The following is a 26,974-nucleotide window of genomic DNA, read 5'->3' as shown; positions in this document are numbered from 1 at the left end:
CTCAAAATTCATATTCGATAAGCACAAATACATATTGTTATGTTTCTTTTCTCTGCTTTTAGATCCTCTCATGGACACTTTAATGGAAGATCCAGTTATCCTTCCTAGTAGTGGGAAAGTAATGGATCGATCTATCATCCTTCGACATTTGCTCAATTCTTCTACTGATCCGTTCAATCGGCAGCCACTCACAGAAGAAATGCTTGTACCAGCTTCAGAACTTAAGCAGAAAATACAAGAGTGGAAAGTACAAAAATCGTCTGAATCAACATAGATAAAGTTATTGCTTTCTTAGTTGACCAAAGTGTAGAACCTTGGAAAATTATTTTATTTGTTCTTTTTTAGTGAAATCAATTTTTGCCTTCTTAGACCAATGTTAAGTAAAATGCTCCGTAAAAGCAGATCATGACAATGGTGTATCCAGGGCCGTATCCAGGACTTTTTTCGGGATGGGGGGGGGCGGGTTACGAAAAGATTTTTTTTCTGGGGGAGGCTTACAAAAAAACTTATAAAAAACGTATCAAATTATTTCTATATCCATTTTTGTTATATTTTTGCGAGTCGGACATTTTTTTTGGCGGGGGGGTGTAAACCCCCAACTCCCCCCCCCCTTGATACGGTCTTGTGTGTATCAAGCTAATCGAATTTTGGCTAGGTAATGGGTAGTGGGATTTTTTTAGGGGTGGGGGGTAAAAAAAAAATTTCTGGGGGAAGTTTACAAAAAAAAACTTTAAAAAGCGTATCAAATATTTTCTATATCCATTTTTGTTATATTTTTGGGAGTCGGACAAACATTTCGGGGGGGGGGTAAACCCCCCCCCCCCTGGATACAGTCTTGTGTGTATCAAGCTAATCGGATTTTGGCGAGGTAGTGGATATTTTTGTGCGCTAGTTTTCACAGACTTTCAAAGATATTGCTTGGTCCTCCCTGAATGTAATGATTGATTAGAAACAGATAACAGCTTAAGAATATAGTTAAACAGTAATAATGAAAATTAATCATGTAATATATCAATTAACCAGAATTAGAAGTAATTTTCCTTGTATTTATTAGTTACCCTAGTGCAAACATTGGCGCTATTTTCAGAATCATAATCCTAGTTGTATTGTTCTCATAGATTAATTTTATATCTATTTTCGGATGCGATGATTTGAAAAGTGTTATAAGAAATATTTTGTAATACCTAGGTTACAGCCAACTCCCTCAATCTATACAAATTTCTGTCGACTCGTTGGAATAATTTTCTTCGGTTTTAATATTAAGCGTGCAAATTTTCTCTTCATTAAATCTCTTCTTATTTTGTTCTCGAGATATTTAGCAGGTTTAATTTTGTCTGAACTGTGTTATATATTCTGTAAACCCTCACAAAAATAATTAGGACGACTAGGTTTTGATATCACCGTAGTTCTTTTGCCAAATTTTAGATTTCTAAAAAAAAATATTGGTTTTACAAATAATTGCTACTCAATTGTACTAAGAAAAGAGAAAAAATAAGCGTATTTTTCTATATTTCTACTTTTTAAAAATTCCAGTGATGCTGCACGTGCTGAATTTTTAATTACTGTTTTTTTTTTTTTTTTTCAGTAAGGCATTTTTTAATAATCATGGTTCGACGGGAAAGTTTAAGTAGCTATTTGGACGAACAAACTTTTCCAGGTCGGATTTGCGGACCACAAATCCAGAGGGAATTTCAACCACCTTAACCTGAATAGGAGAATTATAGTTGTTTTTCAATTCCACTTTCATCACAGATACTTCCAGTTTCAGTCCTAGCATACTTCAATAATTTATTCACAAGCCGGAATTTGGTCTTAGATGGAAAGCTTTTCTGGGTAGACATAGAAGAATTGAAGGTGGTTATGGCAGTATAGTCAGCTTAAAGCTCAATATATCTTTTTTCCTCAGTTTGTTACGTTTCAAGTGCAAACATCCGCGAATTAAACTCAGAAGAAAAAAAATCTGAAGTAATCATCTGGAATCCGGAAGGAAGTTAAGTCCACTGTATCTCCTGGGACAGATGACAAAATTAGATTCAAAACTTCAGCCGGGAACTTTAAATCCGTCGTGTTTCGATAGCGGTTGAGCGATAGCGGTTCGATAGCGGCGACAGAGGTTGAGGACCTGCTTTATCTTTATATAGCAGTAGAGCAACAAATCCTGAGACATTGCCAACATTCTTGACAGAGAACTTAGTTTCAAACCAGCCATTAGCGATTTCTTCAGACACAGCCTTGGCCTCAGATTTACTAGAAGAGCAATCGATAACCCACTTTTCATTTCCAAATTCAAGTTTAAAATTTGCATCACCAGAAAAGCCAATCAAATTCAACGTAAATTTACAGCCAATTGATGTTTTTTGCTAAGATTTAGGTTCCAAATTCAGCTGAGCCTGGTTTAGTCCAGCTTCTGCAGGTTGAAATTTTATAGCCACAGACTTGGTTTCTAATGAATTTAAAGAGAAAAGTGAATTACTATCATCATTTATTAAAAATTCTTTTGATTCTTTAGTATAGGCTTTAGCAAGTAGATTTTTTTGATGGGGTTACGGACGAAGACACATTGTTGAAGATCAGTGCCATAGTTAAGTCCCAGAACAGGACGGATTATTTAACCTGTAAGACAGTTTTGTTAATTTCAAGAGGTCTCATCTCTGTTTTATTGAAAAGGGTAGATTATGGTGCTTTGGTGTAACACAATGGTGCTTGGAGTGCCGATTTAATGGATCTGTTTTAAGACCTTTGTTGTCCCAGCATATTGATTTTGAACTTCTTCCATTAGATAGGGACGGACCAAATTTGTCACTTGTAAAACCAGAGTCACGTGTAACATACGCCTGACTGCTGGATCGAATCGACTCGATTCTCCTTTCTCTCTTTGGATTCAGCTTTATTGCCCTCATCTCCAGTCTTTCCAGATTTATGTTTTTTAGCTCTTTTCACTATCTAGGATGTCTCCATTAGTTGTGTTGGCATACAGCTTTTAAAATCATCAGTATTCCAACTTTCACATCTTTCACTACAATTCCCTTCGATATTGGAGGAGGTTTGTGGCTCATCACAAGCATGCTCTTTAGCTGTTGATGATTCAGCACCTGCTTTTTGCTAATGACTCTTTCGTCAGTGTTTATTCTAAGCCCATCACCCCTTTGCTGGAATCGACTCCTTCGCCCACTGCTCTTAGTATAGGAACTGTTTGAATCGGGCACGGAATTCGCTATTCCAAGGAACATTTTGAATAATCTGTATTTAGTGAATCAAAATATCGAATTATCATTCTTACTGAATCATCTGGGATTTCACTAAATTTTCCAGTCAATTCAAGAGGACGTGAACCTTCAACACCAGTAGTATTTGTCTCGCTGCTTCTACTTTCTGCCCGACTGTCAGAGCTGATACCACAATATGCTCTGAAATAGATACTTGGGATTTCTAAGTGCGTTATCGAAATATCCCGTTTGGCTGGGGTTACAGGGATTACAGGAGGTTTTACACCGTCTTGGTCAGCAATGGTACGCGTAAGTGACGCAAAGCTCTTTCTGCATTTGAAACCGTTCAGTACTTTCTAAGTTAGAGACGTAGCCTCTAATTGAATTTGAGCTAGACGGACCTTCTTCTGGAAAGAACGTTTCTTCCTTTAAGGGCTAAATCTCCTCTAACACTTCTCATAGAAAGGCACATGTGCTTCTTGCCATGTTTTTTTGGGGGTTCCAGGTCCCTCTTCTTCCCCATATCCCATGGTTCCAGGCCAGCAAAACTGAGGACTAATCACTGAATTTCTTCATTTTTCTCACTTTTTTAGGCTAGCCTAGACCTATTTGAAAAGATACAAAATAGACGATTTATCGCTTATTTTGAATTACTGTTGCCATGGTGTCATTAGTATCAAGATACACACACAATTTGCTGTTATGCAACCAGGATTTATTAGCAGTTGAAAATTTTGATATTGGTCCTTGTCCTACTATAATCATCAATAAACACAAAACTTTGCCACAAAAAAAAAATCGTTTATAATGAGTGCAAATTTGAAATTGATAGGAAAAAGATCTAACTGTTAATTTCGTTTAAATATACAATATCATAAAAAAAAGGATAAAGATTTTTTTTGGGATTAGTCCACTTTCTGCCTTTATTAAAAAAAAAAAAATCCGCTTTCTTTACTCTGATGACAGTAGGCATTAGATTAGGACACAATTTAGCAGGTTCCGTATTAACTGATCAAGTCAATTTTGTGTCAGTTTCAAAGTATCGATGCCTGAAAATAGATGAAGCTCAATATTATTCAGTTTATTCATTAAACATGGTGTAATCCCTGCATTGATAGATACCACGCTGCACTTGAAATCCTATGTCCTTCGGAACGGGATTCCGTTGTGTGACTGCAAGCTGAGCCACCGAGAGTCTTGGGAGCTTATGGTTAAACAAACTCCCATGAAACATTAATTTTAGCTGGCAGGTGAGGTGAAAAATGCCTGGTCCTGCAGCAAGTACATGCATGGACTGAACAGTTGCTGAAAGGTTTTAAAATTTATTATTTCCTCTTATTGTAACAGTGGCTTTCTTTTCAGTTATTATTCTCAATTTTGATCATAAAAATTTTTGCTTCTTACTTGGTCTTAAAACTGTTCGCTGGTGTTACGCAACTGTAGCGGAAAGAAAGAGATTCAATTTTAGTCAGAGCTTTATGAGCCTATTTCCTTTTTCTGGACTTGGCACATTTTTATTACTGATTTAAGCATTCTATAAGGGACAGCAGTACAATCTTAGTGTCATTTATTTGCTAGAATCTACTTGATGCTATAAGATGTGCTTCTATAGAGTTTTCGAGGATTGCTTTTTCTAATAGTAAACCGAGGTGTTGCCAACGGAATAAATAAATCGGGGCAGTTTTTCCTTAAATCATGGTATGAAAATGTCTTTTTTGTAAATTCTGTTAGTTTTGAAATATTTTTCTACTAAAAGGTTTTTAGTCGTGGGGGGGGGGGGTCAAAGTGTATCGATCCTATCTGCTGTCACATACGCCTTGTAAATGTGACCAATGGATAAAAATCCATTAAGTATTCTTTCATAGCTTGACTTATTTTTAAAAACTTTTACGCCATTAGCACTTTCACAAATCTTCGTTAATCGACCGTCCTAAATAATATCATGCAGTTTTTGACCGATGTAATTACACTTTTAAGGCATCCTGCTGATATATCGTTTTGGAGTTTTAAAAGCCATATTTTTAATTGCCGTCCCATCCTTCACGGTGAAATTCGCGAATACGAGTCGCTGTGGTCACTTACAGTCCTAGGTTGAATTTCAGTCGGTATTTAAACTTCTTAATGAACAAATTTTGTTACTGCGCCATACCATAGCCTGTTCGTTTCTTGAAGCAAAAGAACCAGAACTGATTCAAACGACTGCTACAGTGAAATAATAATAGATTGGCTTAAGATTTCAGATGACATCGTCGTCTCAATGGTGTTTATCTGGGGGAGGGAGAAATCCCATCGGCTAGCAATATCATCTGTGAATGACCCAGAAGTTTTTATTGTTTTGTAAAAATTGTTTTCAGAAATTCTCTTCCTGGCCAAGATGTTCACGAAATTTTTTATATATATGTATATTTAATATGCCAGTTGAAATTTCAATATATATATCCATCGCGATCATGATTTGTTTATATCCATCCAGACTCTAACATCATATTGTATTGAATCGACTACCACCGGCCCTTACTATGTGAGCTAATGAGCTAATTTTGCTTGAAGTGCAAATAGGTTTTATCGAGGAACCGAGACTTAACTTAACAAAGAGCACTAAAGTTTATCTCAAATGCCAGTCATTTAGTGGTATTTTTTTACAAAGGGTTATATAAGTGAGATAGACCATAGAGAAGCTCCATTAACATTACCCAAAAACAACCATTTAAACTAAATTATGAGACGATGCAAAGGGCTATAATGGAAAGCTAAACTAGTCCAATGTGTTTACTATTTATAATCTCTTCGCTATTTGCCTTTTATCATATCCACATTTTTTTTTCTTTTGATTTTACCTATTTGCACCTTCAAGTAGAAAGTTGAATAGCCCATTCCTAATCTGGGTAATCTAATGAGAATACAGACTCGGAAATATTACTTTTGCCTAGGCATCATTCTTGAGCAGGGCTTGAGATACATCCGGGGTATAAATTTAGTATAACTATCTTGTTTGTCTTTATTTATAGTGTTGCATTATGCTTTATTTGATAGACGGCTTTTCAATTGTTTGGAGTAACTTAATGATACGCGTCGATTTTTGAATAAAATTTCTGATTAACTCTGGCTTTAGAATCTTTCACTAGGAAAACTTGATTAGTATCTGATGTATACTCAAGGCCGTACCCAGGGGGAAGGGGGGTTATGGGGGTTTGAACCCCTCCTGAAACGTTTTTTTTTTTACTCGTAAAAACGTAACAAAAATGGATATAAACAAATTTTAGATGCATTTTCTGAGGGTTTTTTTTTGTGTAAACCCCCCTCCCGAAAAAAAATCTTTGAGTAAAACTCCCTCCGAAAAAAAAAAATCCTGGATACGGCCTTGTGTATACTTGAATATTCAACGCTAAGTCTTTCATAAGATCATTGGTACATGGTGTTTCGTGACGAATTCTGACTTTAGAATTTTTTTTCCATTAGCAGTAATTATTGAAATTATAGAATTTAGAGACCTTTAGAAAGTAAAGGAAACTCAGGTTGTGGGTGTTGTATTCTAGAGTCTAACTACGATCAGTGCAAGATGTTCTTTAGTGATGAAGCCATTCAAACTCTCTTAAGGGCTGTGTTCAAAATTTCAAAGACTAATTTTTCAAATGTAGTACCCCTATATCCAGGCGAAGGAATTCTCTAATATCTTTAAAAAGGTGGCCGCAAACGAGCAAGATGAGGCGGCAAAAACGACAGAGTTCGAAGGATTCCCCTGGCGGCAAATCAGCCTGTTTTTAGGTGATGAGCTCTACAACTAATCATAATAATAAATTCCAAGTACCCGATTCCAGAGTCATCTATGTCGATAGAGATACTTGAGTTGTCAAGAAAAATGGAAGAATCTTGTTGATCTTGAACACTGCCTGGATCGGTCTGAATTTTTGAGAAGTTGCTAAAACTGGGAATATTATCTTTAATCCTATTTCAATTTTTGTTTAATCAAAACCAGCAGTAAATACTATTTTGAGATTTATCTAGTATTTCTTCGATGGATTAGGTGAATACTGATCTTCGGGAGGATCATTTGTTTCCGAGGATATATTTTTCCATTGGTTGGGAAAGGCTGTGGTCCAAGTTCTTTTATTCTCTCCCACCTTTCGCTTCTGTTGGCTAATCAATTAGGAACTATAGAAAACATCGCTAGTATCTTGAAACGTGGGGGGTTTGGGGGCTTGTGTTCAAAGGCCCCTCCTCGGTTAGGTGTGTGCCTGGGATGGAGACGGAAAGCATATCAATTTTGGTGGTAAAAACACTAGAAATAGAGGGAAAAGTGCCCAATTCGGCGCCAAGGATTTGCTGGAATATATTTTGTATATTTTTAGTCTTCTGTTTGGAGCGGATGATTTGAACTCATCATTTGTCCCTGTCGTACTCATGTTTACGGAAAGCCCTGAGAGGCTCAAGGTCTTTTTTTAGCGTAGTGTGCAATGATTTAGCTTGGATCCTTTTTTGTCTTCCAGTGGAATGGAGACTTGAATTCGAGGGACTGGGCAATGATTAAAGAAAACTATAAATAGAGCCAAAAGCTCACAGAAAATCCAGAAGATTTACGATTTGAGGAGGAGGGGCATTATTTTGGAGATTTATTTTGGCTATTTTTAAGCAATGAAAGGATTGTGCCACAAAGTTATCATTTTCTAACACTTTTGTTCTAACACAATTCGAGGTTGTTTTTGTCCTTGCCATTGAAAGAGCCAGCGAATAACCCTTTTGCTCGCTCCTAATAATTTTAAAAATTGTTTCATAATTTTGCTATGAGAAGTTTCTCGGATTTTCATGCAAGTTGCCTTTTCGAATCAAGGCACTAAGGCCACTGCTTACCGACACGTAAAACCTACAAATTTCTATAATGATTGAATGTTAGAAAAGGTGTTTAGGAAAGTTTATAAAAAAATTAAATAATTTGTATCATCTTTAGGGAAAGAAGACAAATATTTTCTTCGGCTTAAGATTTTCTTTGATTGTTTGAATTAGTTTGTGACTTTATGAGTGTGACTGCAGAACTGGAAACTTCATTTTAGAAAACAACTCTCAGCTTTTGTGTTTAATAAATTCCTCAGTAATTACTTTCCAACCAGCGATATTTGAACGCACTTGGGCAAAAAATGTTAAATCCGCACCACCCCGCCCTCCAATAAATATGAGGTAGAGACATAGTTTCTGGAAACAATTTTTAGTTATGCGAAAACATGTAATTACTACCATTGCTAGTAAGCTTGTCTCAATAGGATTTAGATTTTGGTCCGAAGATTTTAATATAATTTGAATTCTACATTTCTTTTTGAAGTATAATCTATCTTCTGGCACATGTCTCAACATATATCGTTAAACTCCCGCCAAATTTAGCGCAAAATTATCGTCGTTTGACTATAGGGTATTTTGTTTACTTTTTTTGCCGTTGATAATGTACTTATGTACATGCCTATGTCCAGAATTTTTTATTTATAGGGGTTGGAGAGAGCAGAAGGTTGAACTGTCCCAAGCGCCTTTTTAGTAATTAAATAGCCACCAAGTACGTATTTACCAATAATTTTCCACAAATCTGGTAGGAATGGTTCCCCTTCCCTCCTGGCTATAAGCTAGTAGTGCATAATATACTCTAATTTTACCAGTTCAAAGTCCATGTGAATTCCATGCTAGTTCAACAAGAAGTATGGATTCTGCGTTAGTGTATCATGTTTTCACAGCCACAATAACGACATTCTTGTATGGTCATGATTATACTGAGGGGTCGCTCTCTCTCAGAAATCATGTACACCAGTTGGCACGTTCCAAGCCTGGTGGAGCAATGCCAAGTGTTTTGGGGAGTGTGCCAATCTTAGGGGAACTGTGCGGCACAGGTGGCGTTCCGAGATGTACACCAGTTGCTGAGAAGTCAGTGGCCCTCTGGGTTATACTTGGAGTAGAAGTAGATGAAACAGACATAACCGCAAAGTGAACAACAGTAAGAGTTGCCAAATTGAAATAATAATACAGATTATGGTGAAACTAAGAACTATTGTAAATATAAAAGTAACGAATGTGTCAGAGAGTCACTAGTTTATTGAGGATAACATTACAAGAAAGAACTTATTATCAAAGATTTCACTGATAAAGTTAAATACATTATATTTCAGTCAAAATTAAAAAAGCTATAAATGAGCAAACCAAAACTTGATATAAAAAAACCTTATATTTTTCAACACTTTGAAAACTGCCTTGAAAAATATCCCAAAGAATGGGTCTAGTTAAATATACATCCCTCCCCTCGAGCACTACACCTGAGCTCACAGCTTAGGATAATAAATGAAAAAGAGGTCCCTTTGTCGAAATGATTATATACATAAATATTGATTATATAAGCGATAAATGAATATCACATTTAGTAGCTGATACTTGCCTAAACCACTGTTGATTTTCCCCATTTCCGGCATCAACGTACCAGCCGAAAGTAACACGAATCACGACTTATGGCAGCGTTATTTTTAACACAGTACAAGATTCAAACACATTCTATAGATAATACAAAACCATTCACAACCTTATAAAAACTTGAGCACTGGCATACGCAAAAGTATAAAATATAAATATATATATATTTTTTGTAATTATAACGAGTCATTTTTGTCAACTTGGGCTGCGGCCGGCAGTCACTAGCAGAAATATATCTTAAATGTCTTTGGTACAATAAAAATAAACTGTCTGTTTCTAGTTAAATTGTACTTAGCCAGTATATTTCCGAATTCTGATAACTGCCGCACTGAGAAATAATAGACCCAAAGCCCAAGATACACTGCATACAACACCAAGGTACACTTCTGGATTGTCCACGTCCCAACCTCTGGCTATTACGTTTCTCATAGATTCTACAGCATAAGTTTGAGGCAAAAAGTATGAAAATTCTCTCATGAATGTAGGCATACCTTCTATGGGCCACATCACACCTGAAAAGAAGCAATTTTGTGAGCATATTATGTATCATTGGGGGGATACACCTACTGCTAATTTCACTAAAACAGGGTTGCCATATTTTTAGAACCTCAAACTTGGTTAAGCAATGCCAGGGTATAAATCTTATCTCGAATGACCTTTTGGCTAATTCTTAATATTTAGTTTGAAATTTGACATAAGTAAACAAGACAAAAAAAAAATGTGTCTAAAACAGGAAATGGGATTTATAACTGAGAATTGCAAGAAAACAGAGATAATTATTATTCGAGCATATCTACAATTGAGACGTTTTGACGGTTCCAACGGATCATATAATTCAAGGTAATAAAATTCAAATTACAAAATAATTTTTTACGGGGTTAGCGTTTTTGTAATTTTTAATTATTATTTTTTTAATTTATATTTATTTGTAGTCAAATTTTGACAAAATTTCCAGGATAATTTTCCCAGAGAAATAGAATAGAAGGCAAAGTTCATAACCAAAACGTGGCACACAGTATTAATAAACAGTTTTACCATTGCTATTAGTAGTTAATTCATAAATCATACAAAATAGAGTTTATAATATTCCATATATGACTAAATAACCCATGAGTCCGGCTATAAATCATAATTCCAAGGCGTAATTTAAAGCTTTCAGTTGACGAATATATGTAGAAAATCTAGACGCGACTTCTACCAGATCTTTGAGGTTTATTTCCACTGGTAAATACTTATTTTTCTATTCCTCAGATTCTAGAACATTACTTTAACAAACCACACTTATGGTTTGACAAAAAAACAACTTATGGCTCCTTCAAAACTGATTATATTTCAAAAAGACAAAATATAATGCGAAACCAACTAATAATATTTAATGCTTCTGGACTGTCTGGTTGCAATTTGCAAACTCAAGCAAATATAGCTGGCTAAACAAGCTGTTGCTAATTGATAAGACTTAAGGCTAAGTGAGGATGATTTTTTTCTCAATACCTGTTTGAACTATGCACACTTCTTTTTTTTGTTTCTATAATATTTCTTCCGGGCATGGGGGTACATACCTACAGCTCGCCAGACGGTAGAGCGCTTTTCTCTTTGTGTAAAAGATGATGAGTTCTACACAAGAGCCACAGTGTGTTTTGACATAAAAAGGGGAGGGGTAACTGTATTTTTTGCTGCTGGAATTTACGGAATGATATTAACATAAGGGCAAAAAGTTGTCAAGGGTAAGGAGGGGGACAATATCAAAAATTTCCCAAAATATAGAAGTTTGTTTACTTTATTACTTATTGAAGTCCTTTAGTGGTATTTTAATTTTAATTTTCAAGCTCAGGAAGAAGGGGAATATATCCTATCAGCCCTCCTCACCCAACGCTATGCCTCTGGGAAAAAATAGTGTACCTATTTGTCTCTCCCTCCCTCTCAAATAAGTGTATGTGTGCCTCTGGTTAAAACGAACTTTTCTATGATTTACCGACCCTTTCACTGAAATAAGGGGGAGGAGCCCGGTTCTTTGAAAGGGAAATTTTTTCGTTTCTCTACCCCCTCCTGCACCTTCAACGGAGTTGATAAATATGGAAAAATTAGAATGTTAGCTTAATTGGTCATAAACATGGAAAATCATCCAAAATGATCGGGTATAGTGGGTTGGTCTAAATCAATGCATTCAAATAAATCTTAGACGGAGAATGCGGAAGTACATTCATTCTATGTAGTAAATACAGAGTCCCGCAAAAGCTAGCCTATTACTAATAAGTCTCCTTGACAAACGGTTTGCCACGTAATATGAACGGTAAGGTTGAGGTTAACTAGTTGGTTAAGCACGTGATTTGATTTGTAAATGCCAAGGTTGAATTCTTACTATTTTGTGATTATTACTAAAAAAAAGTTGGCAAAATTACTGAACTAATTAAGCCTAATCTTGATTGCTTCTTTATCTGTGAGTTTTTATTATTGCAACAAAGGGTGAATAACCAAGCAAAAGGGAATTTCCATAAAGTTGGATTTTTCCTATAAGCATCCGGCTCTGAAACCTGATCAAGATTGGTTCCTTGTTTGCGTTTAAATTTTTTTGGAGGGAAGACTGGACATGAAGGGAGAGCAATAATGTTTTCTTTTGTACAAAATATTCTATAATTAATAAAAATTTAACCCTTTCATTGACAATGCCAAGTAGTGGGTCATATATTAATGTAGACTACAAAAAAAAAGCAAGTGAACATGGCACCGATTACAAATCAACCAAACAACTTGCATTACACAGAAAGTGCAGAATCAGAGAAGGTCCAAGAGACTCCAGAAGTGATTCCTAAGATCACTAACGGCTTATGGCAGCACCAAGCCACCCGAGGCCAACATAACTGCGCACGCTCAAAGCTCCAGTCTTTACTTCCTCCGATGCCGTTCGGATTTCTTTTCAGTCCCTTTTTGTGACTCTTCCCAACCAATCGAGGACGATGTCCTTTTATATGGACGGCCAAGAAGCACAATCTATGAGAATCTCATCATCCGTAATATGTGGACTAGCGTAAGAAAGCAGGACTAAATCACGTTTTTGTAGAATTTATTGCTAGATAAACTGAATAGAAACATGCCTTTTCTAATGAAACCGGAGTTTAAAATTTAAAACGAGCAGAAATGACTCCATATAATGATGGGATCTGCCCCCAGCTTAACCTTACCGTTGTTACGCTGAAGTTTTGTAGCGCTATGCTGAAAGCACTTATATGCAAAGCCGTATCCAAGGGAGAGGGGGGTACAGGGTTCGAACCCACCCACAAAAAACTTGTCCGAATCATAAAAAATAGCAAAAATACACATAACACATACGCTCATTTTTTATACATTTTTTTAATATTTTGGTACCCCCCCCCCCAAAAAAAATTGCTCCCCCAGACAAAATCATGGATACGCCCTTGTTTATATGAGTGCAACAAATTTAGTTCACGGGTAATTGCACCAATTACCGATTGCCTTTTAAAACATTTGAACTGAAAATTTTACCATTTAAAGTAAATGCACATTAATGAATTCACCTATTCTTGACGTATTGTGAAAAATACTTTTTATCCCATTCCAATTGCCCTCGTGCTGGAGCAGACGTTCTAAAAGCATCGTGAACAAAAAGCCAACTTCAGCATAAAAAGCAGGGGGTTAAGTAGCGGGTACTCTTACATATGGAGTAATTTACGTTAGTTTTTTGTACTAATCCAGGGTTACCCTAAATGCGAGGGGGCCTACCACCCTTTTAAACCTGATTTTTAAATAAAATTAATTAAAAAAAACTTTCCACAAAATAAGTTTTTCAAAGAAAATTAAAGAACTCCATTAAAGAAAAAATGAGCAAAAATAAAATCAAATAATCTATAAAGCGTGAAACTACCACAAATCAGCATCGATAAATAAATGAAACCCAAAACGAACAGAAATTACAATAAATAACTGAGTCAAGCTCAAAACGAACAGAAATCAACATAAGTTGGGCTCAAAACCCCTATACCTTCCCATGGCCATAACATAATTTGCACTTTACTGAAAAAAATATAAATGTTTTTACTTTTATAACTTTAATAAATCAAACGATATTAGCATTTTGATTACTAAATATCAGTATATGTATACTAAACTGACAATGCAAATTCATTTGTATTTTTTTCAGTAAAGTGCAAATTATATTCTGGCCATGGGAAGGTATAGGGGTTTTGAGCCCAACTTATGTTAATTTTATTAAGGTAAAGTTTTTACTTTAAAGTTTATACTAAAAAAAAGTTTTTTTTAATTGATTTTATTTAAAAATCAGGTTTATTTGATTTTATTTTTGTTCATTGTTTGTTTAATGGAGTTCTTTACTTTTCTTTGAAAAACTTATTTTGTGGGAAAAGTTTTTTAATTAATTTCTGCTCGTTTATATTGACATAGTCGTTTCAGGGAAAAAGAAAATAATACTTTAAATGTTTTCGTTTGTTTAATACTTTATAGTTTGGCCTGCTATTTGTATGCTGAAGAAAAATTTTCAGCATATTTTTAACAACATACACCATTTTAAAAATCTGGACACAAATAGTAGTCTTTAATTTAGTTTCATACCTACTCTAGTTAACCTGAAATGGGAAACCTGATACCATTCGCCAAAAAAATCTGTTTACTTTCTTTGATAGCTTGGATACACTTACGCTATTTTGATTTGGTTAAATTTTAAGAACAGAAGTAGCCACGAAAGTTTAAACATAATACCCTCAGTTATCCTTGGGATAATGCTGAGATGCCTTACTGGGAGTTAGAATTACCGCGGTGCATTTTGATTTTGTCTTAATCCAACATTTATTTTTTAAACATAACGGGCAATTGAGTGGGGGGGGGTGGGTGGGGGACTAGTTGCCCTACAATCACTTTTGGATATTAAAAAGGGTACTAACCATTCTTAATTTCTATCCAGTGAGCCCTTTTCGGTGTTCCTACGACAGCTCCCTCGATACGAAGCACCGTGGTCTAAATAACAGCGACAACAAAAATAATACGTTATACCCACATCGATCTTTACTATAGAAATGTCTAGCCTTTCAGTCACTTTCGACTATTAAAAAGGGCACTAGGCCTTTCGATTTCCAATCGAATGACCCCTTTTTGAAATGACGACGCTTTCTATAAACACCTTCTAGGCCCCCAGGGCATAAATTACAACCCTTCCCCTAAGGGCTGTTAGGGTGGTTGTCATTCTCTAAGACCTAATTTCCAGAACCTTCAACTACGTTAAAAAAAATAGCTATCTCAAAATGTTAACTGGATGTATTTGGGGAAATGGTGGGCGTGAGAGGGGAGTTAGTCTCTCTCCAATCAATTTCAACTATAATAAAAGGTGCTAGCCCTTTCAATTTCCAATCAAATGAGCCCTTTTGAAGTTTCTACGATAACACTTTCAATAAAAACCTTATATGGCCCCAGGGCACAACTTAGAACCTTCTCCTGAGGGCTGGGGGGGGGGGTTGTCATTCTCAAAGACCTAATTTCCAGAACTTTCTACTACGTTGAACCAAATTGCTATCTGAAATTTTTGATTGGATGTGTTTGGAGGAATGGTGGGCATGAGAGGGGGGTTAGTTACCCTCCAATCGCTTTCGACTATTAAAAAGAGCACTAGCCCTCTCAATTTCCAATGGAATGAGCCCCTTTTGAAGTTCTGCGACAACTCTATCTATAAAAACCTTATATGCCCCCAGGGCATAACTTACAACATTTGCCCTGGGGGGTTTGTCATCCTTAAATACATAATTTCCAGAAATTTCAACTACGTTGAACAAAATGGCTATCTTTAAACTTTGATTAAATGTTTTTGGGGAAATGGTGGGCGTTAGAGCGGGGTTAATTACTCTCCACTCACTTTCGACTATTAAAAAGGACAATTTCAATTTCCAATCAAATGAGCCCTTTTTGAAATTTCTACAACAACTTTCTATATAAAACTTATATGCCCCCAGGGCATAACTTACATCCCTTGCACTGAGGGCTCTGAGGGGGTTATCATCCTAAAAGACCTAATTTCCAGAACTTTCAACTACGTTGAACAAAATGGATATCTCAAAATTTTGATTGGATGTGTTTGGGAAAATGGTGGGCATGAGAGGGATGTTAGTCACTCTCCTATCACTTTCAACTATTAAAAAAGGCACTAGCCCTTTCAAATTGCAATTAAATGAGCAATTAATTTGAAGTTTCTACGACAGCGCTTTCTATAAAAACCTTCTCTGCCCCCAGAGCATAACTTAAAACCCTTGCCCTGAGGGCTGTGGGGGGGGGGGTTGTCATCCTTAAAGACCTAAATTCCAAAACTTTCAACTACGTTGAACAAAATGGATATCTAAAATTTTCATTGGATGTGTTTGGGGAAAATGTGGGCGTGAGAGGGGGGTTAGTTGCCGTCTAATCACTTTCGACTATTAAAAAGGGCACTAGCCCTTTGAATTTCCAATCGAATGAGCCATTTTTCCAGTTTCTATGACAAAGTTTTCAATAAAAACCTTATATGCCCCCAGGGCATATAACTTATAACCCTTGCCCCGAAGATATTATGAAATTATGTATTAGGAAGTAGGAAATTATACCTTTGTCCTGCTCAAAAGTATAATTTCCTTAACTTTGAACTGCTTGGAACCAAATGGCTATCTCAAAATTTTTATTGGATGTGTTTGGGGAAATGGTGGGCGTGGAAGGGGTGTTATTTGCCTTCCAATCATTTTCGACTATTAAAAAGGACACTAGGCATTTCAATTTCCTATCGAGTGAGCCATTTTTGAAGTTTTTACGACCAAACTCTTTTTAAGAACTTTATATGCCCTCAAGGTGTAACTTAGAACCCTTGTCCTAGGGGCTATGAGGGTTTGTCATCCTCAAAAACCTAAAGTCCAGAGCTTAAAACTACGTTTAATAAAATGTCTATTTCTAACTTTTGAGTGGATGTGTTTGGGGAAAAGGTGGGCGTGAGAGGGGGGTTATTTGTCCTCCAATCACTTCCGACTATTGAAAAGGACACTAGCCTTCTGACTTTCCAATCGAATGAGCCTTTTTTGAAGTTTCTCCGACAATACCTTCTATAAAAAGCCTTATAAGCCCCCAGGTCATAACTTACAACCCTTGCCCTGGGGGCTGTGGGGGAGTGTCCTCCTCAAAAACATAACTTCTATCTGGAAATCAACTACGATGAACAGAACAAAATAATATACATATATTGATATTTAGTAATCAAATTGTTAATATTATTTGAGTTATTAAAGTTATAAAAGTAAAAACATTTATAATGTTTTTACTTTAAAATGGCTATCTCAAAATTTTGATTGGATGTGTTTCGAGAAATGGTGGGCGTGATAGGGGTGTTAGTCGCCTTCCAATCACTTTCGACAATTGAAAAGGGCACAAGCCACTCCAATTTCCAATTGAATGAGCCCTTTTCGAAGTTTCTACGTGCCCTGCTCTAAAGGAAAAAAAAATAATAAATAATACGTTTTGCCAACATCGTTCTTATATGCCCCCAGGGCATACCTTATAACCATGGCCCTGAGGCTTGTGGGGGAGTGACTTCCTCGAAAACATATTTTCTATCGGTAAATCAACTACGCTGAACAAAGTGGCTATCTCAAAATTTTGATTGGATGTATTTGGGGGAATGATGGGCGTGGGGGGGGGGGCTAGCTACCCTCCAGTCACTTTCGACTATTAAAAAGGACACTAGCCATTGCCATTTCCGGTGGAATTAACACTTTCCAATCTTTTTACGACAACTCCTTCGACACAAAGGACCATGGTATTGGAAAAAAAACAACAAAAAACAAAAAAATAAATAATACATTGTGCCAACATGTGTCTTTACTTAGGCAGCGCGATTGCGCTGCCTATGATTTTAACTTTTACAGAACAAATTTAAACTTAAAATTTTAACTTTTACATCATATTTGCTTTTAGAAGTTAGGTATATTTGTCCAAAATAAACTATCCTTCAACCCTTGTTTTCACATTCAAGTTTAATATTAGTACAACAACTCCACGAGCAAGGCCGGAATTAAAGCTTTGACGCTCCTCTGCCCAAGTGTTTTTGTCGCTCCATTTTTACGAGAATTTCGGGGATAGTGGAAGCATTGAACAGAACGCAACTGATGAGCAAAAAGTAATGAAAGAGACAGGTGATACCGAACTCTCAGCTACCGTTATTGGGAGACATCTATCAGTTTATAAATGGCCACGAAATTCCTGAATTGTTTTAAAATTACTTTTCTGTGAATAGGCAGCGCGGCGGCGGAGTGCATCTGACATTTTGACGATAAATCACGATCAGTGCAGTTTTTTTAAGAAAAAAATCGCTCAGTGGTAATTTATTGCGCCCGCTAGTATTGTTTGCTCCTAGGCCCGGGCCTAGTGGGGCTATTGGTAAATTCAGGCCTGTCTACGAGTATGAAAATCATCCCTGAAGAAGTGCACCTTAAATATTTATAAGGAGGGGGGATCTTAAATACCAAAAAATATTTATATTTTTATAATTTATATATTTATATTTTTATATTTATAATTTGCATGGTTTTCAAGGTCAGTTCTTGGAACAAATCTTTTTTAAAGGTATGACCCCTATAGATGCCGACTGGGGATTGCTCCCAGGAAACAAAAAGACACTAAAAAATATAAACAAAGGGGGATATAACAAACATTCTCATTTAAGTTTCGATGAAAAAATCTCCTAGTAGCGCCCCCCCCCTCCACCCCCCCCTCTGGAAATTTCCTGGCGTTGCTCACGCTGTCTCCCCACCTTTATCCCTTTTGTGATGGTAATTACATGAATAAAATATTTCATGTTGGACAGATACAGTTTCTGCAATAAGAGGGGAGTTATAACCCTGCAGAGCTTTTAATACACGTTCAATCCAAAAACATTCCCGGGGAATAAATGTCTATATAAACCGTCTGTTTCGGATGGACTACGTGAATCTAACCCCACTTGCTATCTTAACCCTATTAATATTTGAATAGAGTAAAACAGAATTTCTAAGTTTATTCAAAAGAACTGTAACAACCGTTATTAGGTAAAGGTTGAGAACAATAAACCGAAATCAAACGTTGGAATTAATTCATTACTACTTTGAATGAAAACGAGACGTTTTAACAGCCCTTGAGCAGCTCGGTCCCTTCACCTTTTAAAACTTAGTTCCTGATTAAATTGGAAAACATTGAATGAGGCTTATTTGGGGTACCAGTAATTTGAAAATTTTAAAAAATTGGGCTTAATGCATTATAGTTGTGTACGCATCAAATTCCAGTCAAATTTTAGAAGGAAAGCATCCAAGAAGCTAAGAATTGACATAAGAATGATATATTTTAACGAAATTAGTATGCTTTGCAATTAGGACAAAAAACTGAATTATTTTATACGTCTTCCTCTTTGTGACAAAAACTTGTATAAAGACAAGAATATTTAACGGAAAACACTTTTAAAAAGATAAATTCAGTTTAAGAAAATCGTAGGTTTCAATAGGGATGTGGGCATAAGGGCTTGGATTTCATTTTGGATGGAGGAGATAAAAAAAAATATAGAGGGGGCAGGGCTGTAGAAAGCCTACTCTTTACATTTTTTCGAAGAAATTGTTCCGTATCTTATCCTTTTTTTTAATTATGGAGCAGTCTCTGGCTAAGAATGGATTGATTGCTAAGAATGAATTTTTAGAAGGGTAGCCGTAAAAGTAAATACATCTTACCACTTAGTAATAAGTTAGGGTAGAAACTGCCAACGGCGAAATGAATAGCGCTTGTTTCCTCGTCACATAAGCAGGAAATAAGGAGACCTAAAAAATAAAAAATAAATAAGAAAAATTAAATCAAATTACAAAATAAAAAAACAAGAAATGTTTAACTGTTGCCATCATGTGTAAAATACAACATAGACAGTGTTGTCAGTATATTTTTTTCTTTCAAATGAAAATTTCACCTTGGATGACATTATCCATTATCTTTCATCTTGAATCATCCAATAATCAGTGAAATTATTCCTGAAATTTCAAAGAGGTGAATGGACCTCCTACTAGATCCACAGACCTCGCAAACATACGAAGAACATGAAGAAAAATGAAATTTCAGCACTTTTTGGAAAAACAGCATCTTTTTGAACGAGGAGATTAATAGGACAGGGAGAAACTTTAAGGACAAACATCTTGCTTCAGAGTAAGAATAAGAATGAACCAAAAATCCCCACTGCTTTCTCCAGTTGAGCCTACGCAATGCAGTATTTCCACTTTGTTTATTAATTAAATTTCAATTTTTGTTATTTGTAATTATGTTTGTTAAGTTAACATGCACTGGGAGTTAATAATTTAATACATTTAGCTATTACAAAATTTGATAATAAATAAAGTTAAGAATAAAGAATAGTTGATTGATGTATGTCAGTTTGACTCTTGGTAGCCTACCTGAAGTACTTTCACCTTGGTACAATGAACTTATAATGGAATGTAGTATTATTGGTAGTAAGGAGAAAAGGAGTTTGAGACACAGACTTCCATAGCATAGAAAGTTGCGCTAAATCCAAACTACTTTTGCTGGGTATTTCACGAGAACAGAGTTTACGAGTAAAATGAATTCATGGATCTTACTGATAACAGCAAAGCAACTAATTATTTCAATACATATAAAATCTGTCGAAATTTATCAGATACAATAGTGAGAATGAATCCTTTGTTTAGAAATGTGTCTACAGAAAATAGTTTATATAATTTGGATCGGTTTTAAAACTCTGTAAACATTTTTTAAATGATATACTTCTACAGTAATGGTAACTTAAAATACACTGGAAAAACAGTCCCTGAGCCAGCAAGAACAGCTTATTTGTTAAGAAAAATCTTTCTGCCAACCTTTTATTTTTTTACGCATTTCTAAAGTCTAGTTGATTCTGTTTTAAGTTGACGTAAGCCATTTTCTTATTCAGAAAACAATTTAAAATAAGAAGAAATGATTCTCCGTTTTTCCAGTTCAAGGAAGAAATGAAAGTAGAAAGGAGAAAAAGAAACCATTTCCTTATTGAAGAAAACATTTTAAAAAAGGAGAAAAAAGGAATCTCTACCGCTTCAAACATCCAATCATTATATCATAAACACTGACCTAGAATAGCACAGATGCGTCTTTTTCCTGACGCAAAAAGGCCTCAGACACAGCGCATGCAATAAAAACGTGAAATTAAATCGATTTGTTCCATCTGTTGAAACATAAACGGCAAATATATAACAAAGTTGGGTAGAAAGCCGTTTTTTTTCTTCTTTTTAACGGATGTTTTTCAACGCATCAGTTGAAATATTTCAACACAGCCGTTAAATTGTCATAGCACATAAAATTGTAGCAAAACACGGATAGGATCTCACGGAAAACGCTCAACCCCCTTTGTGAACCCTGGGTAAACCACATTTTTTTTCATTCCAGGACTATAGTGAAATGCGCTTTCAGATGACATTCGTATATTCAAAGGACGAGTCTTAGGTTCATCAGCTTCTGGCCTTTGACATAAATCGTAAGGAACTACCATCATTGTCAAAAACAAAATAAGTAATTAAAACATTTGTATAAAAAATATACTTCTATATAGAAATATAGCATATATTTCTTACAAAATATTTCAACCTTTCTAAAAAAGAAAGGATCTCAAATTATTTGCAGATCGCATGAACTATGATTCCTGGTTCAACCGCTAAAGTAGGAATGAATGTGTTTACTTACCAAAGCACATCCCGCAAAGACCTTGCAACAAAGAAAGGGCAGATACTGTCATGATGTTACCGTTACAAGGAACTTGAAAGACAACGAATATTGTCACCAGGACAAGAACAGTTTGACCGATGAGCGTCATCAGCTGATTTGCTAAATGGGCAAATAGAACTTCGGTCATTGTTACTCCTAAAATAAAAACAAAAAATGTCATAGCACCTTTACGTAAATAAAAAAAAAGAAAATATGAACTAGAAGAGGGCTTATAACAAAACCTTACTCATGAGAACATTTCGTTTAAACATATCAACTTCAGAAGTTGTATATCTGCAGTGTTGTTTTCTAAATTGGTGTTGCGTCGCTGAAGCTTCAACGATATTATGAAAAGTATGTTTATTGTATTTTTGTTTTTAATGAGCTTTTACAAAATTGTAAATATGTTTTAAATAACACGAATTCTGTGCAGCTTTTAAAATCGTAGACACTAAAAAGGGTATTGTTACAACAAAAAGTTTAGAAAGCATTGATCTGTAAATATTGCATCAAATTTATTATAGACATCATAAGTCCCCCTTTACATGATATAGAAAATATAATATAGTCTATATGATATAGAAAATAAGCTGCTTTGAAATCTTTCTGAAAGATCAAGAGTAAATTCTTACGTCTGGTTGTAGAATGCGTAAACAAAAGAAACTAAGTTCCAGGCGAAAAAAAAAAATCAAAGGATCCCTTCATGTAGTTTGGCCCTCGTTTAACTCTAGGAGCTTCATTATGACTAATAGCGATCGATTAAATCAAAACATTGGTACTTTTAAATTATAAGACTATAAACCAGTTTCAAAACACTGGAGCCAATCTACTAAAAAAAAAACTGAGTTCTAAGAATGAAAAAAAAAAAACCTAGGCAGCCTTGTGCGTTGTTTGGCAAAGCTATCGTTTTAAAACATGGGTATCAAAGTCAATACCTGACTTGTGCCAAAATAAAAGTGCCAAGTTTAAGAGGGGTGCAACGAAACTATTAAAGTTCGTAGATATCTAGTTATTTTTTATATATAATAGAAAAAATAATAATAACAGTAAAAAAAAGATACTTGATTTTGTTTTCAGTACCACAGGCTTTTCAGTTTTTGGAGACATGTTACTTGCCGCTAATTTTTAACTGTTTCCCAAGGGGGCTGTGGTTAATTTATGAACTGAGTGATGACTTATTGCCATTAATAAACGAAAATAATTGCTTGCACCTAAATATACTCCAAAAATGGAGACAATCTCACACGCTTACTTTCTAGTATTTTCTAGAAACAGTAAGTGCTGCTCTCTAAAATTATGTAATAAGACAAAGCAACTGTACAAGCAGACATAGCTGCTTTAACGCTGCTATTGACAGAGTTAATCGGGAAATATTGCAAAAATTTTACTGAAGGAGATTTGAAAGCCTAAGCCTGATTGAAATTTGCAACTATTATAATAGTATGTCCTGCGCACAGGAAGTTGTTTAATTAAATTTTCTTTTCCCCTAAAACCGGAGCAAAAAGGATTACTGACATGGCTGAAAATATGAATGATGAGTTAAAAGGGAAGTCATCAAATTTCTGAAAGATTTTGAACCGCACGTTATGAAAACACCAATATTACAGGCGTAGTACAATAAGGTTTGTTTCTACTTCAGTGTTGGGCGCTGGGATGCCAAATGGACACTTTTTCACCCTGAGGGGACACTATTGGGTAAAAAAAAGGCAGCTTATTGAAAAAAAAGGACACTTTTTGGACGTTTTTCCAAATTTATGACGCAAAATAAATTACTTCCATAAAAATGTCACTGATCACCAAATGAGTGCTAAGACTTATATCTACTTATTTTTTAAGTTCTGTACTGTATTTTCCTGGGTTGCTTGCTCTTCCCTGAAACAAACTTTCTGAAAATGCCTTCAAAATTCTTTCACCTATAAATGGAATTATTAACCCTGATTTTTACTCGCCACGGTCAAGATAACAGACAAGCTGTCGCCTTTTTCATATAAACTTACTTTCGGTAAGTCGATATTTATTTATTTACTTTAATAAACTTATTAAGAACCATTTTGCTATTAATGCCAACAAACCCATCGAATGGCCAAGTGCTTCAAACCAGCCTGATAAGCCCTCCTATGCAATCGTACTGAAAAATCTGCCCGAGTCGCTTGATACCCCGAGTGCTAGGAAGAGATTCATAGATTCGGTATGTGCGGATACTAGTGGCATATCTGAATTACGAAGAGACAAATCGGACTGGAAACTAGTGGTTCGTTCGAAAAACACAGCTGAAACCATTGTTGAGTCAATCAAGACCAACCAGCCACAGATGGCTGCTGCCATAAAGAGCCCTAACTATATTGGTATAGTTAAACGAGTCCCCTCTAATGAATCGGCGGATGAGCTAACTGCGCTGATCCCCAGAACTAGGCAGTCTGAACTGCTTCGCAGTTTCCGTATGTTCAATGTATTTTTCAGCTGTCGATCGGATTTGGATAAATTTCTTAAGGACTCTGTGAAGATCTATTACGAAAAACTGCCCACTGATGAATTCCTTTTCTTACCCCGTCGTTGCTACTCATGCCACAACCAAAGTCACCTAGCTGCCGAGTGCTCTAATAGCCCTGTCTGCTCCAGATGTGGCGCGCAGAAAAGTGTACTCTTTTTTGCGTTTCCTGCAAGAAAGCGGGTCATACCTGCTATAGCGTAAAGTGTCCGAAAAATAAGCAAAAGGCAACTCATTAACATGATGAATAACGAAATCTCTAACAACTTACTACTCTCTTGGTATATGAACGAAATCTTTTCTGTACGGTCTCTAGTGGTTGACCCGTTTCTGAATAAATATAACCTGATATGCCTGCAAGAACATTTCATCACAGAAGCCAGCCTAAACCTACTAAATCTCTGGCCGTCCTACTCTGTGTTCTCCGTGCATGCAAAACGTTCATCTCCGCGGGGCCGTCCGTCTGGCGGTAAAATGCGACCTCCAACTGGCAAAATTCCCCTGGCGACTGATGGTGTTTCTTCAATATATGGAAAGAGCTTTACTTAGCAAAATATAGTAATTATACTTGGCTCTCTTACTAAATCGAGGTCCCTTAGCTATCGTGCTCCGAGATGCTGGAGCAACTCCGGGATTTTAAAGATGAAATGCTTCATTTTTTAAATACAAAAATCCAATCCACAACCTTGTTTAGTGATCCATTTTAGCTGCAAGGTTTCGCTTTCACGATTTTTATTACAAAATGTTTGAATTATTCAAATTTACGCATTCGATTGAAAGCTGGTTTTATTGGAAAAAGATTGGCGAGAATAAAATTTGACCAATTTTCCTACATGAACAAATCAAGCGTAATGCAAGTATTTGAACCCGATCAAATTGTACTAGGTACATTCAATCCGCCAACCCTACAAATTTAGTGCATAAAAAACAATCTCCAATGCTTCGTTTAATAGTGGGGCCGTAAAAATCGATAATGTGGGTCGTAAGCGGCCCACAGGCCGTGAGTTTGACAACCCTACTTTACGAGGTAGGTTTAGTTGTTTTAGAGCATAGCCATTTTAAAACACAGACTATAAAATATTTCACCGGAATAAACCTACTAAAGAAGAACTATTTCCCTTGTACGTTGCTTGGCAAAGCTATTATTTGAGAAAATGGGCTGCTGGTAAATCTAGTTTGAAGCAAGGGCGGATCCGGGGGCCAGGAGGAGCCCCCCGGATTTTACTGCCACCCTCATTTGTTTTTTCTCTTTTTTACCCTTTTTTTAAATAAACTGGTCGATTTGGTCAATTATTGGCACCCTTGTCACATTGCCCCCTCCCCCCCCCAAAAAAAATGGTTTAGATCCGCCTTTTGTTTGAACCACACCTAAAATGTAAGAATTGAAATAGACTACTAAAGAAATTTCCTTCAACAGTTTTGGCTGATTCCAATGCCTCCTTTGCAATAAAAGGCTTTAGAAAATAGAGCAGATAGTCCTGTTCCCCTCCCCCCATATTTTTGTAATAAAAAATACATGTTTACTGTAAAGGGCTTAGATTACTAAAAAATAGGTAATTTTGAAGTGAGCCTACCATAAGCGCCTCACCAGTCAGTTTCTGCCCTTTGCATTTCACTCGAAGGGTTTAGTTCAAAACAAAATCAATTTCTTAAAAAAGTAAATAAATATCGACTATTTTATTCATTATATTAAGAACATTGTTTTAAATTCAAGAGAAGCTTTCTATTCCGCTCATTTTCAAGAATAAGAAAAATCTGAAGCGTGAACAGAATTGAAGCGTATGACAATTATCCAGAAAAAGGTGGTTATGAGCAAATCATCTGAAGAAGCTATCAAAAAAGGACAAAAGAAAAATTAGAAAAATCATCAAACCGATGAGGTGAATGAGCCAAATTTACGTAATATGAGCCTATTACGAAATCATTGGATGACCGGTTTGAATCACTGAAGATACTTTATTAGTTTTTTTGATAAATGCAGAATTTTCCCGTCAGGTATTTCAAGTTCTAATGGGGCGGAGTCCTGACTTGCAGCTGTAAACTGTGCTTTAGTGGTTCTAGAAATAAATAAACTTCTAGACAACATTACATAATTAAGCGGTAAAAGCAAATGAAACACGGAAGAAGTGCCTGTCCATTCAACTATAACAGTGAATGTGCTCTATGATACCACATTATGCAATTTATCTGTTTTTTTTTTTGTTTTTTTTTTTGCATATGCACCGTTAAATTAAAGTATGTGTAATTTCTTTTTAAGTTAATTTGGTAAGAATATACGTAAACAGGGAGAAAATATTGAAATCACAAAGGCAGTGTCTTTTTCATATTGTGGGAGCATTACCCGCAACAAAAATGAAATTTTAGTAAATATTTTTAGTGAGATAAGCAAAATTTATGTTCATTTTACATTCAATTAACGTCTTAACAATGGTAGAATAGTACAAATTTAACTCCCTGCTTACCGGGTTGGTAATTAAACAATCCATTTATGACTACTTCAATATGTTTTAATAATTTTTTTTTTTTTAATAAAAGTCAAAGCTGAATTTTAGAAAACCAGAACAGTATACTTTTAGTCTTTGCTCAGGTATAAGTCGTTTCAATTTTGACGAACAGTTTTTCACCATCATTTTATCGAATAAACAATACAAATGAAACGTATACTGTAAATAATCAGTAGTAAGAATCAAGAACCAGGGGACTTCTCTCGGTGAAAAGGAAGGCAGTTTCTTTTATATCTTTCACAAAACAACTTTAATTTAATTATATTTTATTCGGCAAACCTTTTTGCATATTTATACCAACTAATTATTCTATAATATCGTCAACTAAATTCAATTTTAATGTGTGTGTTTTTTTTTTAATATTTACCACATATATCTTCGGCAAAATTTATTATGACTATTCCAGGTATTTGTGACGTCATTCGCATGAAAAATGTATTTCCGAAATCAAGGCCCTAAACGAATTTCCCCAAAGTCGTGACCAATCTATTTTTTTGCACACTGGAAAATGCCAATACGCCAATTTTCAGAAAAAACGTCACAATGCCGGTTTCAAAAAACTGTAACCCATATAAGTAAGAAAA

At 35.6% G+C, this 26,974-nt stretch overlaps 2 protein-coding genes across 2 annotated transcripts in view; one reads left to right on the top strand and one right to left on the bottom strand.

The window, feature by feature from the left end:
- Positions 1–6,311, top strand: part of Ube4B (Ubiquitination factor E4B) — a 59,721-nt gene extending 53,410 nt beyond the window's left edge. Inside the window, 1 exon segment of the mRNA XM_089091071.1 lies at positions 63–6,311. Coding sequence (XP_088947197.1) covers positions 63–274 — 212 coding nt within the window. The 3' untranslated portion in view covers positions 275–6,311.
- Positions 6,312–9,257: 2,946 nt separating this feature from the next.
- snu (ABC-type transporter snustorr) overlaps positions 9,258–26,974 on the bottom strand; it is a 106,757-nt gene continuing 89,040 nt past the window's right edge. Inside the window, exons 17-19 of the mRNA XM_089090809.1 lie at positions 21,378–21,554; positions 19,373–19,459; positions 9,258–10,156 (exon numbers count right to left, since the gene is read on the bottom strand). Coding sequence (XP_088946935.1) covers positions 9,936–10,156; positions 19,373–19,459; positions 21,378–21,554 — 485 coding nt within the window. The 3' untranslated portion in view covers positions 9,258–9,935. The remainder of the gene's footprint in view (positions 10,157–19,372; positions 19,460–21,377; positions 21,555–26,974) is intronic.

Source organism: Artemia sp. Qi Xiang Cuo, chromosome 6, assembly GCF_049724085.1.
Source record: "Artemia sp. Qi Xiang Cuo chromosome 6, ASM4972408v1, whole genome shotgun sequence".
In the NCBI taxonomy this organism is placed as follows: domain Eukaryota; kingdom Metazoa; phylum Arthropoda; class Branchiopoda; order Anostraca; family Artemiidae; genus Artemia; species Artemia sp. Qi Xiang Cuo.
Note: the sequence above shows the minus strand (reverse complement) of the source record. Positions and strands in the feature narration are given on the sequence as shown.